Source organism: Populus euphratica, unplaced genomic scaffold, assembly GCF_000495115.2.
Source record: "Populus euphratica unplaced genomic scaffold, PopEup_1.0 scaffold1307.1, whole genome shotgun sequence".
Classification (NCBI taxonomy): Eukaryota; Viridiplantae; Streptophyta; class Magnoliopsida; order Malpighiales; family Salicaceae; genus Populus; species Populus euphratica.
In genome coordinates this window covers 2,789-19,864 of record NW_011501172.1, presented here as the reverse complement: position 1 = coordinate 19,864, position 17,076 = coordinate 2,789, and the positions used below count along the sequence as shown (strand labels likewise).

Genomic DNA, 17,076 nt, shown 5'->3' with positions numbered 1-17,076 from the left:
TCGATCCCAACAGCTATTTGTATTTTAAACAAACTTCCATGGTAATAAAATCACATGAGCGTGAACTAAATAGTTAAATCTATGTCAAATTTTTTAGCTGTTAATAAAATAATTTTAGTTTTAATTTATAATATTTATTTTTTATTGATGAGTAAATTGATTTAAAGCTGCCCCTTACCATTAAATTATCAAAAGATAACCCAACTTGACACCCACCGATTCATTTCTTCCCTTGTCTTTGCGTTACTCGACAGCTCATAATGAGCGTGTTTTGGCTAGCGGCAGCTGTTGAATTTTGAAGGAATCACAAAAAATTATGCTTTTTAAGTAGAAACTCAGTTTTTTTTAAAAAAAAAAAAAAAACTTGCACCAGTTTTTATAAGGAGTTCTAACCTCAATTTTTTTTATAATCATTAAAAAATAACTTTTTAAAATAATTTTTTTTTATCATAAATCTATTTGCAGTATCATACACATCTATTAAAATTCTTTTTATTAAATCTGTGAGTGGAATACTTATTTATCTTTTTTTTAATTTGGAAATCACATCTTTATTGAAGAATCCATCAATTGATTGTCAAATTCTAATAAAATCCTATTTATCAACTTTTATAATAACTCCCATTTTCTCACACGCCATACAATAACACATATTTATCTCTCTAAAACCCTCTTTCAACCCCCACAATTCATCTCATTCTCGTTTTAAAACCCCTTCATTTTTGTCTCTCCATAACACAAGACTCCACGGCCTAAATAAAAACTTCTATTCAAACATAGCAGATAGTCAAAGATTGTATTAATAATCTAATTTATAATATTTTAACTCCAAAACTATAAAATTAATATATGTATCTTTTTAATCATATTATTTTTAAAATTACTTTTGAATATATTTTTAACTAAACACTTTTAAACTATTTTTTTATTCAACATCAATTTTAATCATAGTTTTAATTAAATATATATTTTATCAAATCAACCATAATTAAAAATATTTCTATTTAAATTATTTTTTAAAATTATAACTACAAAAATTATTATAATAATATCAAACATCGTAAGCACGACACCACATCAGGTGCATGCTGTCTATGCGACCAGGAAGCTGATCATCACAGGATTGGCTTTCGATGACAGCATCTGCCCAAACACATAATTTGGTGAGTTAAGAGCCGAGAATTCTACCAATTGGTTGAATCAATTTACATGCGAGTTTAAATTATTATTTTTTAAGTATTTTTGAATTATATTAATGTGTTGATGATAAAAACAATTGTTTTAAAAAATATATTTTAATATATTTTTAAATAAAACATAATTTTTAAAAAATATCAAAAATACAAACACTACTTAATTAATATTTAATATCTGGCTAATTGGTCAACTACATACAGTCTTACCTGACCCGTCTCACTTGGGCAAAGACTCTGGACTCAGCCCTCTCGAAGCGCAATTACCGGGTACGCATGTTCAAAGACTTTGGACTCAGCCCTCTCAAAGCTCATAAATCCCAGACGCGCATCTTTCTTCTCCAGCCAATGACTGACTTCTTGTAAAGGAGTCGGCTGTTATGTTATTAAGAAATAAATAATGCTAAAAATTTAAACAAAAAATACGATAAAAAAAGTTTTAAGAATACACATAAAAAAATTATAATTTATGTGTCTTTTTAAACTTTTTTTTTTAATGTTTGGCATTATCTTCAAGAAAACTAGATGCTATCACGTACTCATTTATGAATTGTTCTTGACCAACTCTATATATACACACATCGAACCCCTCAACAAATTCAAAGCCGGACACGGAATCAAAAACAATGAGAAAATCACTTCTTGTTTATCTTTCCCTCCTCTCCAGTATTTTCTATTTTACATTCCCTTCAAATGCCATCTCCTCCTGCAATGGCCCATGTCAAACATCCGATGACTGTGATGGCCAGCTAATTTGCATCAATGGAAAGTGCAATGATGATCCCGATGTTGGCACTAACATATGCAGTGGAGGCAGTAGTCCATCACCTCCAGAGGGCAACTGCCAATCCTCTGGCACCCTGACATGTGGAGACAATTCCTACCCTACATACACTTGCTCACCTCCAGAGTCATCCTCAACAGATGCACAGTTAACTTTAAATGATTTCAGTGAAGGAGGCGATGGGGGAGCCCCATCAGAGTGTGATGAGAGTTACCATGCTAAAACGGAGCTTGTGGTGGCACTTTCGACAGGATGGTTCGCTGGGCGCTCAAAGTGTGGGAGTATGATCAGAATCTCTGCTAATGGAAGGAGTGTGACCGCCAAGGTCGTAGATGAGTGTGATTCCATGCATGGATGTGATAGCGAGCATGCGAATCAGCCACCATGTAAGAATAATATTGTTGATGGTTCTGATGCTGTGTGGGAAGCCTTGGGTCTGGATAAAGAAGTAGGAGTTGTGCCCGTTACATGGTCTATGGCCTAGACGACGAACGATCGATGATCATGTTGGCGGGCATGAGAACCAGAGGTTTTTTGGACAATTCACTTGGTTCCAAGGCTTCGGGTAATAATGGAGTGATAAATCAGTCGAGGAACTAGCTAGTACTCACATGAAGGAGTGCCAGAGTCTACGAGTATGTAACAGTAACGTAATCAATAAAATCGAGGGATTATTAATTAGTTGTATTCCAGTAATTGTATACACCAACCTTTGATCAAGTTCCTCTTTGGTGAGGAGTTTATTTGTTCTCTACTCAAATTAAGATTTAATTAAAAAGTTGCCTCTCCCACTTATATCGATCTTAGATTAGATATAATCTCTTCAAAAAATCAAAAAATAAACTATTAATAATATTTATCTGTCAGCAGATTTCTTTTAATAGTAAGATAAAAATGTATCTTCAAATTAAATTAATTTTATTTTTACCATCTTAGCTGAGTTTTAAAGTCAAAAGGCGAATCTGATAACTTGAATTGTGATTAAATTAATAAATAATATTAACATTGAAAATCCAAAAAATAATGCATTCAACACCAACTTATATTGACCAAACCCTTACCTCCTAATAATAATTTGCAAGCTATAGCTTACCAGTGATGGCCAATTTGACATTTTCTACTGGCAAATACAGCGAAGCAGGGACGTGATAGTGCCGTACTGCCATGGGTTCAAGCTCAGCGAAGACGTAAAGTTAAAAACTAGGCCACTTGAACTTATTCATCGTTGTGATCCGAACAGCTATTTGTATTTAAACAGACTTCTTTGGTAATAAAATCATATGAGCGTGAACTAAATAGTTAAATCGATCTAAAAAAATTTAGTTGTTAATAAAATAATTTCAGTTTTAATTTATAATATTTATTTTTTTATTGATGGGTAAATTGGTTTAAAGCTGCTCCTAAGCGTTAAATTATCAAAAGATAACCCGACACCCACCGATTAATTTCTTCCCCCGTCGTTGCCTTGCTCGACAGCTCAGATCAAGCACTGAGACAACCCAACAGGTGCATGCTATCTGTGCGACGACCAGCAAGGTGATCATCACAGGATTGGCTACCGATGACAACGTCTGCCCAAACACATAAACAATATCACCCAAATTCTTGAATGAAAGAAACAAAACAAAACCCTTCATGATCCGGTTTTTACATTTCCTTTTCTTAAAATCCGGGGACAATTGCATCTCTCATTTTTCACCTTTACTTTGCTTATTTTTATTGAAAATAAATGCCCTCGCTAGATGTGTAAAATTTAAAATTGAGGGTTGAAGATGTGGTTGAGAATGTGATAGTGATTATTTATTGAAATATTTTTTATTTAAAAATATATTAAAATAATATATTTTTTTTATTTTTTAAAAATTATGTGTGCATTAAAATAATTTTAAAAATTTTAAAAATTGATGAAAGACGCGTTCTCGAACCGCCTCTTAGTATTAACCATGGACTATAAATGTTTTCAACTTGATATGAAATGGTTAATGCAATGACTTGCAAGTTCGTGGCTCGATGCCAAGTCTAGACCCTGGTGAGTTAAGAGCCGAGAATTCTACTAATTGGTTGAAGCAGTTGACATGCATTTTTAATAATGTGAATTCTAAACAGATTAACTTGATTGTTGTCAAATGATAATATAATGAGACTATATAGTTACATTTCTGTAGAATTTTAAAGCAGAGAAGAGACATGAGACAATGCAGTAAAACATAGTTCTACATTTATAATATTTTTATTCTGGACATATATATATAGACACACATGCATACATACAAAAGAAAAAACTTGCTACAAGGAAAGACAATTCTACGTATTATTTTTCCTACAATATGCTAAAATAATAAATATACAATAACATCTAAAATAACATCTAAACTAGATAATAAATAAGTTATACTTGGTAATATCATAATAGTAAAGATCTTCAAAATCGCTTTAATATCTTCAATACCCCCCTTAAGCTCGATATAGCGAATTGATGGATTCAAGCTTGCTTAATAACTGATGAAATTGAGTGGAAGATAAGGCTTTGATAAGTACATCAGCTAGTTAATCATAAAAATACATATACTGAGGATGGATGAGTTTAGCTTGAACTTGCTGACGAATATAATGACAATCTACTTCAATATGTTTGGTGTGTTCATAAAATATCAGGTTGGACACAATATAAATAGCAGTTTGATTGTCACAAAACAATATCATAAAAGTGATAGTAGAAAAACCTAAATCTCTAATGAGTTGTTTAAGCCATATCAGTTTATAAGTAGCAGAAATCATAGCACGATACTCTATTTTAAACATTGAGTGAGTTACTATTGATTGTTTTTTGTTTTTTCAAAACACTAAATTTTCTCCAACAAACATACAATATTTAATGATAAATCAATGATTAAGAGAATTTCTTGCCTAATCAAAATTAGTATAGTCATGAAGTTAATATGACCTCTGAGAGTCATAAGAATGCCATGACCAATTGCCTCTTTTAGATACAGTAAGATACATTTTACCATACCATGATGCTAACTGTTGAAGCATACATATATTGATTGATAAGGCTGACCATAAATATAATATCCAGTTCGAGTGATTATTAAATAAATTAATTTACCAACAATCTTCTGATAATGAGTGCAAGAAGTGAGAGGTTCACTTGAAGGGTCTAATTTTCACTTGCTGTCTAAAGGGTTTGTAACCAACTTTGTGTGTTACATGTCAGCATCCTTCAATAGATCAATGACATATTTACGCTGATTAAGAAAATAACCTATACTGGAGGCGGCCATTTCAATGCCTAGGAAGTACTTTAAGGAGCCAAGATCCTTAATCGAAAATTGTTGTTGAAGCTCCCTCTTAAGTTAAGTGATTGAGTCATTATTACTCCCTGATTATAATCAGATCATCTACCTATATTAGCATAACTAGTTTATGAGAGGAACCAAGTTGAATAAATAAAGAAGAATTTGTAGAACTTCTTGTAAAACCAAGATTGTCAAGTGTAAAACTCAATTTTGCATGCCAGACCCGAGAACTCAGGCCATAAATAGACTTATAAAGTTTGCAGACAAGTGTGGTGTTTCCATTACGTGGATGTCCAGGAGGAAGTTTCATGAACACTTCTTCAAGTTCTCCATGTAAAAAGGCATTTCTTATATCCATTTGACATAGGAACCATGTGAAGCCAACCGCCTTAGTAAAAAATGGTGGGAGAAGGTGTAGTCATCCTTTTACACCTTAGTCAAAAATGATGGGAGAAGGTGTAGCCATCTTAGTTAAAAATTGTATGCATCAAATTGGTGTTATTTGTCTAACCCCTTGTCTTTTGCATGGATGCTTGCCTATAAATAGGCAATGCATCCAAACATTATAAACACACCACAAGAGAGAAAGAAGAGAGGGTGAGGAGAGAGTAATCCCATAAAATTATGAGGTATTTGTGAGATAGTAAGTGAGGTGTTTTCTCCTAATAATAGAGAGATTTTTTGTTGTTCTCCTATTATTAGAGAGAAGTTGTATTCCCACATTACTTAGTAAAATCCTTCTATACTTGCCCGTGGATGTAGCCAAATTGGGTGAACCATGTAAATTCTTGTGTGTCATTTCTCATTTTATCTTGTCCCTTACCTTTTGTCTTATCAGGTTTGCATGCCAGTATCCTAACAGTGGTATCAGAGCCTCCTGATTGGTGTTGTTAATACACAAAAGTTATTCATGTATACAGTTACTATTCACCTATACGGCACTATTCACCTACGACACTATTCATCCATACGGTACTGTTCACATACGTTGCTGTTGGCATATATAGAAAGTTAGTGCAGTGATTAAATACAGTCTAGGAAGTTCTGTCTAAGGAGATTGGGTTTTAAGCGGGACCATTTGTTTCTATATACGTTACAAATCTGTGAAACGGTGATAGCTGAATAGATCTTGGTGAATACAATGGCAGTAAAGTATGAGATTGAGAGGTTTAATGGGAGCAATTTCTCATTGTGGAAAATGAGAATCAAGGCAATCTTAAAGAAAGACAATTGCTTGGCAGCAATTGGGGATCGGCCCGGGGAGATCACTGATGATGCAAAATGGAATGAGATGGATGGCAATGCTATTGCTAACATACATTTAGCATTAGCCGATGAAGTATTATCAAGTGTGGCGGAGAAAAAAACAGCTAAGGAGATATGGGAGACTCTAACAAAGCTATACGAGTCCAAGTCTTTGCATAATAAGATTTTCTTAAAGCGAAGACTTTATACCCTTCAAATGGTAAAAACCACATCGGTAACTGATCACATCAACATAATAAGAACTCTATTTTATCAACTCACTACATTGGATCAGCAAATAGAGGAAAATGAACGTGCAGAGCTTCTACTTCAAAGTCTTCCTGATTCATACGATCAACTCATTATCAACTTGACAAATAATATCCTCTCAGATTATCTAGTCTTGAAGAATAAGAAAATAGGCGCAAAAACAAAGGAGACAAAAACAGTTCAAACCAAGCAGAGGTGTTGTTGGTGTCAAGAGAAAGATCAACGGAGCGTGGCTCTAGTGGGAGTCAAAGACAGGGGAGGTCCAAATTAAGAAGTAAGAAGGCTATGAAATGCTACAACTGTGGCAAAAGGGGGCACTTCAAAAAAGATTGTTGGTTTAAAAAGGGTATAGAGAATACTGCAAAGTCATCAAAATCTCAAGGATGTGTTGCGAGCACCTCAGAAGATGGAGAGATTTTATATAGTGAAGCAGCGACAATCTCTACAGATAAAGAAGAGCTCACTGAGGTCTGGCTAATGGATTCAAGAGCAACATAGCATATGACTCCTAATCGAGATTGGTTCCGTACATATAAACCCATCTCTGAAGGTAAAGTGTTCATGGGTGATAATCATGCTTTAGAGATTGTTGGCATTGGCACCATCAAATTGAAGATGTATGATGGCTTAATTCGTACTATTTCAGAAGTGCGACATGTGAAAGACTTAAAGAAGAATCTTTTGTCCATGGGACAATTTGATAGTCTTGGCTGTAAGATCCGAACAGATAATGGAATTATGAAAATCATCAAAGGAGCGCTGGTGGTTTTAAAGGTAAGAAAGACAGTTGTAAATATATTTGCATTAATGAGAGAAACACATCATGAGGCAGAAGCATCAATCGCATCAGCCAGTCCTGCAGAAGAGAAGACGATGATGTGGCATCAAAAACTAGGTCACATGTCAGAAAAAGGTTTAAAGGTTCTCTCTGATCAGAAGTTACTCCCTGGGCTTATAAAGGTTACTTTACCTTTTTATGAGCAATGTGTTACAAGTAAACAACACAGGTTGAAGTTTGGCACATCAATAACTAAGAGCAAATGCATCTTAGACCTGATTCACTCTGATGTTTGGCAAGCACCGGTTGTATCCTTGGGAGGAGCAAGATACTTTGTATCATTCATAGATGACTTCTCCAAGAGATGTTGGGTGTATCCAATTAGAAGGAAGACAGATGTGCTTACAGTCTTTAAAACTTTCAAAGTGCGGGTGGAACTTGAATATGAAAAGAAGATCAAGTGTTTGAGGACTGACAATGGAGGAGAATATACCAGTGATGAATTTGATAACTTCTGTCAACATGAAGGTATCAAAAGGCAATTCACAATGGCATACACTCCACAGCAAAATGGAGTGGCAGAGCGGATGAACAGAACTCTATTAGAAAGAACAAGAGCAATGTTGAAGACTGCAGGTTTAAGAAAGTCATTTTGGGCAGAAGCAGTCAATACCGCTTGTTATGTGATAAATCGATCTCCATCAACCGCAATTGAGCTAAAGACACCGATGAAGATGTGGACTGGAAAACCAGCTGATTATTCTCGATTGCATATATTTGGAAGTCTTATGTATATGATGTACAATACACAAGAAGTTAGTAAGTTGGATTCAAAATCCAGAAAATATATATTCTTAGGATATGCTGATGGAGTGAAGGGGTATCGCTTGTGGGATCCCACTACCCACAAAGTAGTTATCAGCAGAGATGCTATATTTACAGAAGGTAAAATGTGCATGGAAGAACATAATAGCATTCTAAAGGAGACTACAGCAGTTCATGTGGAAAATACTTAGAATCATACTTCTTCTGAAGCTGTACCAGAGCATGAAGAGTAAGAACAAATAAAGTCTGAAACTCCTGAAGTTCGATCGTCGACTCGTGAAAGAAGACCACCGGCTTGGCACTCAGAATATGTTACTGAAAGTAACATTGCATACTGTCTTCTAATAGAGGATGGAGAGCCATCAACTTTCCATGAGGCTATTAAAAGCACAAATGTGTCTATGTGGATGACAGCAATGCAAAAGGAGATTGAAGCTCTGCACAAGAATAATACTTGGGATCTTGTTCCGCTACCACAAGGCAGAAAGGCCATTGGCAACAAATGGGTTTACAAGATAAAACGTGATGGCAATGATATCGTGCAAGATTGGTGGTGAAAGGTTATGCTCAGAAAGAAGGAATAGACTTCAATGAGATATTTTCTCCGGTGGTACGACTTACGACAATCAGAGTAGTCTTGGCAATGTGTGCTATATTTGATCTTCACTTGGAGCAGTTAGACGTGAAAACTGTATTTCTTCATGGAGAACTTGAAGAAGAAATTTATATGCTCCAACTAGAGGGTTTTGCTGAAACAGGCAAGAAGAACTTGGTTTGCAGGTTGAACAAATCTCTATACGGTCTCAAACAGGCGCCGAGGTATTGGTATAAGAGATTTAATTCCTTCATAATTAGCCTTGGGTACAACAAACTCAGTTCAGACCATTGTACGTATTACAAGAGGTTTGAAGAAGATTTCATCATTTTGTTGTTGTACGTGGATGACATGTTGGTGATAGGCCTCAACAAAGATCGAGTCCAAGAATTAAAGGCACAGTTGGCTAGGGAATTTGATATGAAGGACTTGGAACCAGCAAACAAAATTCTAGGGATGCAAATTTACCGAGACAGAAGTAAGAGGAAGATTTGGCTTTCTCAAAAGAATTATTTGAAGAAGATCTTGCGACGCTTCAACATGCAAGATTGTAAGCCAATTTCCACCCCACTTCCTATTAACTTCAAATTATCCTCAAGTATGTCTCCTAGCAATGAAGTAGAGAGGATGGAGATGTCTCGAGTACCGTATGCATCAGCAGTGGGAAGTTTAATGTTTGCCATGATATGTACAAGACCAGACATTGCACAAGCAGTAGGAGCAGTTAGTCGATACATGGCAAATCCTGGTAGAGAGCATTGGAATACTATTAAGAGGATCTTGAGATATATCAAGGGTACCTCAGATGCTGCATTATGTTATGGAGGATCAGAATTTACTATCAGAGGTTATATTGATTCAAATTTTGCTGGTGACCTTGAGAAAAGAAAGTCCACTACAGGCTATGTGTTCATAATTGCAGGAGGAGTTGTGAGCTGGGTTTCTAAACTTCAGACTGTTGTAGCGTTATCCACAATAGAAGCTGAGTACATGGCAGCTACACAAGTTTGTAAAGAAGCAATATGGATGAAGAAACTTATGGAGAAACTCGGGCACAAACAAGAGAATATTCTTTTGTATTGTGATAGTCAAAGTGCCTTGCATATTGCAAGGAATCCAGCGTTTCATTCAAGAACAAAACACATAGATGTTCAGTATCACTTTGTTTGCGAAGTGGTGGAAGATGAAAGTGTGGATTTTCAGAAGATTCACACAAAGGAAAACCCAACAGATGTTTTGACGAACCGGTTAACACTGATAAGTATATATGGTGCAGATCCTCTTACGGCCTAGCAGAAACGTAAGCAGCATGAAGATGACAAGTATAGAAATGATAGAAGAATCACAAAAGATCAAGTGTGAAGACTTGATTAACTCATCAAAGTCTTCAAGTGGGAGAATGTGAAATCACCCTAACAGTGTTGACAAAGTCAGCAATGTTTTGTCAACAATGACATTACTTAGTAAAATTCTTCTATACTTGCCCGTGGATGTGGTCAAATTGGATGAACTACGTAAATTCTTGTGTGTCATTTCTCATTTTATCTTGTCTCTTATCTTTTATCTTGTCGAGTTTGCATGCCAGTATCCTAACAAACCATCCCTGATTCACAACAATTAATAGAAGGATTCTAATAGTAGTCATCTTGGCCACGAGAACAAATATTTTCTGAACAAATATTTTTTTATAGTTAACATTAAATTTTTAAGTGAAACCTTGAGCCACTAGATAAATTTTATACCGATCAACTGAAGCATCTGACTTACATTTCATCTTAAATATTCAACAACAACCATCTGACTCCGGACTCAGCCCTCTCGAAGCACAATTACCGGGTACGTACGTTCAAAGACTTTGGACTCAGCCCTCTCAAAGCTAATAAATCCCACAACCGCATCTTTCTTCTCCAGCAAATGACTGACTTCTTCTAAAGGAGTCGGCTGTCATGTTATTAAGAAATAAATAATGCTAAAGATTTAAACAAAAAATACGATAAAAAAGTTTTAAGAATACACATAGAAAAATTATAATTTATGTGTCTTTTTAAACTTTTTTTTTAATGTTTAATATTATCTTCAGAAAAATTAGATGCTATCACGTACTCATTTATGAATTGTTCTTGACCAACTCTATATATACACACATCGAACCCCTCGACACATTCAAAGCCAGACACAGAGTGTGATGAGAGAACGGAAAGTGCAATGATGATCCCGATGGTGGCACCAACATATGCAGTGGAGGCAGGAGTCCATCACCTCCAGAGGGCAACTGCCAAACCTCTGGCACCCTGACATATGGAGATAATTCCTACCCTACATACACTTGCTCACCTCCAGAGTCATCCTCAACAGATGCACAGTTAACTTCAAATGACTTTAGTGAAGGAGGCGATGGAGGCGCCCCATCAGAGTGGGATGAGAGTTACCATGCTAAAACGGAGCTTGTGGTGGCACTTTCGACAGGATGGTTCGCTGGGCGCTCAAGGTGTGGGAGTATGATCATAATTTCTGCTAATGGAAGGAGTGTGACCGCCAGGGTCGTAGATGAGTGTGATTCCATGCATGGATGTGATAGCGAGCATGCGAATCAGCCACCATGCATGTAAGAATAATATTGTTGATGATTCTGATGCTGTGTGGGAAGCCTTGGGTCTGGATAAAGGAGGAGTTGTGCCGGTTACATGGTCTATGGCCTAGGTGACGAACGAGCGATGATCATGTTGGTGGTAATAAGAACGTGAGGTTTTCTGGACAATTCACTTGGTTCCAAGGCTTCGGGTAATGATTGAGTGATAAATTAGTCGAGGAACTAGCTAGCACTCATATGAAGGAGTTCCACAGTCTACGAGGATGTAACAGTAACGTAATCAATAAAATCGAGGGATTATTAATTAGTTGTATTCAAGTTATTGTATACAACAACCTTTGATCGAGTTCCTCTTTGGTGAGGTGTTTATTTATTCTATCCCCAAATTAAAATTTAATTAAAAAGTTGCCTCTCACACTAGTTCATATAAAAAACAAAGTCTAATGATTACCGAAACCTTTGAGATAAAATAAAAATACACAGTGGCCATAGCATATGACTAAAATAATGAGTCGCATTTAGCATGCTGAAAAATGGTCATGATGACCTTTACATGAAAATAATTTGAAAAGCTTTTTATAACGCTTTTTATAACTTTATCGGATGAAAAAGTAAAAATTAAATGAGATTTTATAAAATAACATTAAAAATTCATTTTTAATTAAATCAATACTATAAAAAATATTTATTAATAAAAAATGTAGAAGGACAAAACCTAAAAAAAATATTTAATTTTATAAAAAAATAATTTAAATTAATCCTTTGAACATATAATCTAAGTCATGAAAATAAAATATATTCATAAAAATTATATTAAAAAAGTTTGGAAAGCACAATTATAAATTAGTTTAATATTAAAAAATAAAATTTTAAAAAAAATCTATTATAAAAATAAAAAATAATCCAAATTAACACACAAACTAAATATATATGTATATATATATAAAAGAAACAAATGGTTTTCCTTGTGACGTCTCCTATTCTGACACACATCACTGGTGAAGAAAAGTTTCATCTTAAGAAAATTCGAGTGGTACCCAGAAAGGGTACCTACGCGCATGTCATCAATGTGCGGTAAACTCTCCCACGCACTAGAGCTTGTGTACACCCTCCAACAACTCTTTTAATTCTCTCAAATTAATCTTTAAATATTTTTTTATGTTTCAAATTTAATCTTTAAATATATAATTATTTTAAATTAATAAAATAAAATTTTATTTTATCGAATTGAATATTAAATAAGCACCATAATTTTTCTTCAACAGTGTAAATCAACCTAATTTGAAAGGATATTATTGAAAAAAAAACTTGTGACACTATTACAATCATAAATCAACCTAATTTATTTATCTTGATTTTCATTGAAACCTAAAGCTCTTACTATCATAAATCAATCTAATTTCAAAAAATAAAATTCAAACAAAACATGAGTGACAAAAAAATATTATGGCATTATCAATGATTATTAAACATAAAAAATAAATTAGTGTAAAAAGCTCATTTATTTTTCATTTCAATTGAACCAAAGTTTAGCTTTCTATTTTTCATTTTATACCACCTATCATTAATAATGTATAATAGATATTTATTTTTTATTAATATCATTAGATGTAAAAATTTTTTTGAGTCTTTTCATTTTCTGAAAACAACAAGGTTCAGGGGTTATAAATACCTATAAATTACTCATGTAAGAGGTTCATCAAATAAGAATAAACACTATTGTTATTAAAACTAAAAGCTTTTTTTTTTTCCTATAAAAGTTATTAATTTTATTATCGAATCATCTTTAAATCTCATTTATAAAAACTATTTATAGAGACTATTTTTGCAGATAGTAAGGCTTTTACCTTTAATTTGATACTTTATGAGCTAAAAAAATAACTAACTAAACGAATATTTTGATTAACAACTATCTAAATACCAAAAAACCGGCTCCTTGATCATACTGGATTTTGGTAAATTGTAACATCATTGGTCAGTGATTTATAAGGGAAATAATATGGAGAGTACTTATACAGTGGGAAGTATATATGTTCTACCATGTTAGAAGAGAATATACGAGAACAGAAGCCTTGATGCAATTCAGCGTCCATCGCTTACTGTAATCAGAACAAGAGGAGGTTGCAGACTGAGGAATTCTCCTGTTGAATCAAAACTGTGTAGTTTGAGTATAATCAAGTTTTGGATATTTAAGTATTATGTGAGCAAATGATTAACCATTATAAACAACATCTAATGATTTTTTTTCTTGGAATTGGATTTGTCGAAACACATTAATATTTATGCACTCTTTGTCTTGTCACTAGTGGAGAGTCGGTGTCAAAGCATTGGCTTCAAAACTATTCACTAACAGCAGTATACTGAAATAGGTTAATTTTGCAAAGAAATATGGACCGATTGAGAGGAGGCCCTATATTCTCACGTGAGAAATTTAAAAGACAAGTTGCAATTCTTGAATATGGAGAGAGCCCACAAAGCAGAAAGGGATCCAATCACATGCATGCAGCAGGGAGGCCTTGGATAATGCCCAGAGTGAATCTTGTCCTCTCGTATCCCCGCTAGCTTCTCGCCTGTATTAATCTTTTTTTACAATTTTCAATAGCAAAAGTTGATAAGAGCTATTTCTCTACTACCTGCTATTATCAATTCCTTTCTTAGGGAAAATCCCTTTCAGGATTCCTGTAATTCCATCACAAGTTATTTGGTGTTTGGGTGTGTGTTCTCCGCTAATGGCCACAGTCTCAGCTACTTTTCTCAGGTTCCAGCCTTTGTTTAGCCACTCAAACAGGAGTAGTCAGGTAACTAAAGCCTTCACAATTCTCTTGGTCATTTAATTTATCACATTAACTTACCTAACAGTTTCTCTTTTACTACTAATCTCTCAGAAAAGTTTGCACGTCGCAGATTACTTTTGTTGTTGCTCCATGATATTTGTTGAAAAATATGTTTTCTTCAGGATTTTTTTTCCGGGAAATTGTTTTATGGGACAGAAAACTAGTGCTAAAGCAATTTTAAACCGATGACAAATAGCCATGTCCAGAAATAAATAGATAGGAAATTATACCAAAATTGAAAAACAAATTGAGCCCATTTTCTTTTAGTAAACACATAACAACAATTTTAAATTTCTCATCGCGGTAAATGGATGGAAGAGTTTCACTGTTTGATGTTCATTTGTGGTTCTTATTGGTACAGGCAGCAGCAAGTTTAAAGCCTGTGTCAGTGGGTTGGGCGAAGAATAATGGCTTCCCTTCTTTGAAGGCCTCTCGATTCCGTGTCTCTTGTGCTGTAATTTCACCCTCCTCTACATTGTACATTATACTTGTTTTATTGCTAAATGATCTAAAGCTAATCTTTACTTCAAGTAAAACTGAATTTAACCTTTTTATCTCTATTTTCTTCTTTTTGGAATCCTTCAATCTAGTTTTATTTAGCCTTGTCTTATTAATCCTAACAAGATGTGAAATTAATTGTAATGTACATGATTTGATAGGCAAAGCCAGAGACCGTGGAGAGAGTTATTAAGATTGTGAGGAAACAACTGGCTTTAACTCCTGAGACTGAGCTCACCAACGAATCCAAGTTCGCTGCACTTGGTGCTGACTCTCTTGACACAGTAAGCCATTTTTTGGCTAGCTACTGTTAGGTTCAGTGGTGTCGATTCATTTCATCAAAGCCATTCAAGAATTTACTGCTTAATTACTACTTAATTAAGCAATTGAAAGTGAGGTGCGATCTTGTAATGTTATTGCAGGTGGAGATAGTAATGGCATTGGAAGAAGAATTTGACATTAATGTAGAAGAGGAGAGTTCTCAGAACATAACAACAGTCCGAGAAGCAGCTGACATGATTGATATACTAGTTCAAAAGAAAGCTGAAGGTGGAAGCTGAGCCCAGGAATCAGTATATTAGTTTGGCGGGTTTGATCTTGTTAGGATTTTGTTGATTAATTTCTATGCCTGGTTAAATTTCCAATTTTCTTGCTTGTTGCAAGGTAGTGAAAGAGTATGTTAAGTTTCGCCATGTCATATTTTTGTGATGCAAACACATGTTTTGGTGCTTGACAGAGTAGGTGTGATCGCTACAGAACAAGGGTGTGTTTTGAAATGTAATGCAAGTTATGTTTTTATAAAAAAATATTTTTTTTATTTAAAATAATATATATATTCGTGATATGTTAATATTAAAAATAATTTTTTTAAAAAATATATTTTTTAATATATTTTTAAATCATTACTACTACTTCAACTTTAAACAAATTTAAAATTTTAGACCAATGATCAGTAATGAGTTTTTCTTGAACCGCGTGATGGGTAATTCAATTATTTGGATATGAGAATTGACTTGGAAAGACATGAGTTGTTTGAGTCATCATATTAGTATTATTTAAAAAAAAAATCTTGATATTAACAAAATTAGCTCTGTATTTTATTAAATCGAGTTAACTAAATCACTAAATATTTATTCCAGGTTATACTTTTAAATCTTTAATTTCTCTAATTAACCCAGACTTAGTATAAAGTTTAATGTTTTGTTTACAATTAATCTTGTAATTTGCATGCTAGATGGACTTGCCGCCCTCCAATTCCTCTCTTCTCCCGTGATTGCAAACTTAAATAGTTTTTTTTTTTTTTATGGGATATCTAGATTAGCTTGCGCGCACCACGATTAATTTCTACGGCTTATTAAATACCCTACAAACCCAATAGACATATAAGACACCATGGGAGTGACATGCATACACGCCAGGACTCGAATCCAGATATAGTGAAAGGAGACAAATTCTTTTCACCGCTAAACTAAGTATTTTGATATAGCAAGAAATTATTTTGTATATGTTAGACTATAATTTTTTTTTAAATTAATAAGAGTGTCAAGTTAGCTTACAAACATTATGATTAATTTTATAAATTTTAAAATTAATAATTATATAAATATTTAATAATTATTATATGAGTAACTAAAAATTTAAATTTAAAAACACGTAAAAAATAAACTTTTTAATCCAAATTTTTATTATTTTACCACCATTCAGATACGTTACGCTGTAATTAAGTGATCAGTTACTGGATCGGGGATGACAAGGGGACAATGCGGTGTCGGTGAAATATTAATGTTTATAAAGAGTGAATAATAATTACACATGGAGCAAGAAATAAGGAGTTCAGTGTTGCTTTCAAGGCTTTTTTACTATTTTTATTACTCGAACAAAAAGATGCGCCGCCGTGATATGTTAAACAAGGTTGTCACAGGTATGTTTTGAGCAAATTTTACTAGTCAGGTAGCCATTTTGTTAGCCCAGCAGGTATTTTCATCAGGCAAACCAGGCACGTTATTTTCTTGGTTCACCCAACTATGCTTGCCACTGCGAACAAAAATAAAAAAAATTAATTTCAAGAAAAAAATAAATCCAACAGTCCGTAGGAGTGTCTTTGGGGTGAGGTGTAGTAAGGTGTTATTGAGTTTCCTTTGAGGTGTACTTCCTTAGAACATAAA

The 17,076-nt window shown here is 34.0% G+C and overlaps 2 protein-coding genes and 1 pseudogene across 2 annotated transcripts; all 3 read left to right on the top strand.

Moving 5' to 3' along the window:
- Nucleotides 1-1,748: 1,748 nt before the first annotated feature.
- LOC105117371 (kiwellin-like) lies at nucleotides 1,749-2,709 on the top strand. Its single transcript, XM_011015019.1, has one exon. It carries the CDS (start codon nucleotides 1,820-1,822, stop codon nucleotides 2,459-2,461), a length of 642 nt encoding a protein of 213 aa, XP_011013321.1. The 5' UTR covers nucleotides 1,749-1,819; the 3' UTR covers nucleotides 2,462-2,709.
- A 5,480-nt stretch (nucleotides 2,710-8,189) lies between these two features.
- Nucleotides 8,190-11,923, top strand: LOC105117374 (kiwellin-like; annotated as a pseudogene).
- A 2,203-nt stretch (nucleotides 11,924-14,126) lies between these two features.
- On the top strand, nucleotides 14,127-15,644 carry LOC105117370 (acyl carrier protein 4, chloroplastic-like). The gene is made up of 4 exons (XM_011015018.1): nucleotides 14,127-14,377; nucleotides 14,775-14,867; nucleotides 15,073-15,195; nucleotides 15,334-15,644. Exons 1-4 carry the CDS (start codon nucleotides 14,309-14,311, stop codon nucleotides 15,469-15,471), a joined length of 423 nt encoding a protein of 140 aa, XP_011013320.1. The 5' UTR covers nucleotides 14,127-14,308; the 3' UTR covers nucleotides 15,472-15,644.
- The last annotated feature ends 1,432 nt before the right edge of the window (nucleotides 15,645-17,076 follow it).